The 1,431-nt window shown below is 45.4% G+C and overlaps 1 protein-coding gene across 1 annotated transcript in view; it reads right to left on the minus strand.

Annotated features, from left to right (window-relative positions):
• Window positions 1-575, minus strand: part of EMH_0057310 (DNA polymerase delta subunit 4, putative) — a gene marked incomplete at both ends in the record, with an annotated part of 881 nt that extends 306 nt beyond the window's left edge. Inside the window, one exon of the mRNA XM_013497453.1 lies at window positions 60-575. Coding sequence (XP_013352907.1) covers window positions 60-575 — 516 coding nt within the window. The remainder of the gene's footprint in view (window positions 1-59) is intronic.
• Window positions 576-1,431: the final 856 nt, after the last annotated feature.

Genomic DNA, 1,431 nt, shown 5'->3' on the forward strand with positions numbered 1-1,431 from the left:
GCAAAAGGAAAGAAAGCAGCATTTGTTTTTGTGGTTTATAGAAAACATGAACGGCTTACCATTGCCTCCATATCGAATCTACGGAGGAGTTGTTCCGTTTCGTCTGCCTCAGCAGAATACCATTTCAAGCGAGGATCTCCTTTCATCACTGCATCTGCAGTGCTTTTTAATTCTTTTTCTGTATAACCAGAAGAAGCAAACGCCTCTGGCCTGCAGTATTTTCTTGGGCTGATCGGTGCGGTTGCCTTCGGCTCCTGCGTCGTTGCTGCAGCCCCAGCAGCAGCAGCAGCAGCAGCAGTAGCAGTAGCAGCAGTAGCAGCAGTCGAAGGGGGCGGTACACGGTGTTTAGTTTTCCTCCTATCAAGCTTAGGAGTAACCAACGGAGATCCCAGTGTAAAGGGCTTCGATGCAGAATCCTTAGAAGGTGTACGCGGCTCTGATGGGCTCCTTGGCCTGGATCGTGGTGTTCTCATTTCATGAATTTCGTGTTGAGGGAAACGACACGGGCGACTGACTTCGATCACATCTTCATCAGAAATGTTACTGGGCGCCACTGGCGCTTTCTTCAGAGCCATATTCAACAAAAACTTCAACTTGAATTCAGCTTTCCACCAACTGTACTCGCAGCGATGCAGAGCCAAACGAAACAAACAAGAAAAAAAAGAAAGTTAAACTCGCAGTTTTCCCACTCGGAGGCCGCATCTGTTCTTAAACATTGCCAAAATTGATAAAAATGAAGAAAAATGACGCCGAAGGAAATTCAGTTTCAGAAGTTTCTGTACGAATACCGTGCACTGATGAGTGGAAAGCGAGAAGGAATACGCGAATTCTTCTGCTCCAGGTAGATATAAAGAACAAAATGCTGCAATTTGGTTCAAGAAAACTTTCAGGTTCCCGCAGAAGTTCAGAGAAAATGACAACAACGGCAAACAGAAAACCACGGAAGGATCAGAAGATCGCGGTATGCACATGCGCCTCAAACACGACAACTCTGGCGAAACTTCTGCTCCTTTTACCCGTAATAAGAATTCACAAACACATTTTAACTCATCTACGAGTCGAATATTTAAATTTCTCGGTTTATTTTGTCAGTTTCCCTGTTCTCTGCTGCCCCGGGGCTCCTCGCATGCACTGCCTGTACACCGCAGCCCCGCTGCAAGTTTCTGAACGAGCAGAGAGAAAGCACTCGACTATATATGTTTCTTGTTTTTGTTTTCGGTGATTTTATTACGGAATTGTTTATAAATCGTTTTTTTATCGGCACAAACTGAATATCACAGCGCCGCTTTCCCTGCGTCCTCATTCGTATTTCAGAGCAGTTTCCAGTTTCTAGCCTTAGCCACGTCAAGTTGAATTCATCTTTGATGGTTTCTCGTTGCTTCAAGCTTTCTTTCATGGAGTAGGCAGCGGATCAAAGCCCTGATTCCCCTG

The sequence above is a fragment of the Eimeria mitis genome, genomic scaffold (assembly GCF_000499745.2).
Source record: "Eimeria mitis Houghton genomic scaffold, Emh_scaff2685, whole genome shotgun sequence".
NCBI classification, from domain to species: Eukaryota; Apicomplexa; class Conoidasida; order Eucoccidiorida; family Eimeriidae; genus Eimeria; species Eimeria mitis.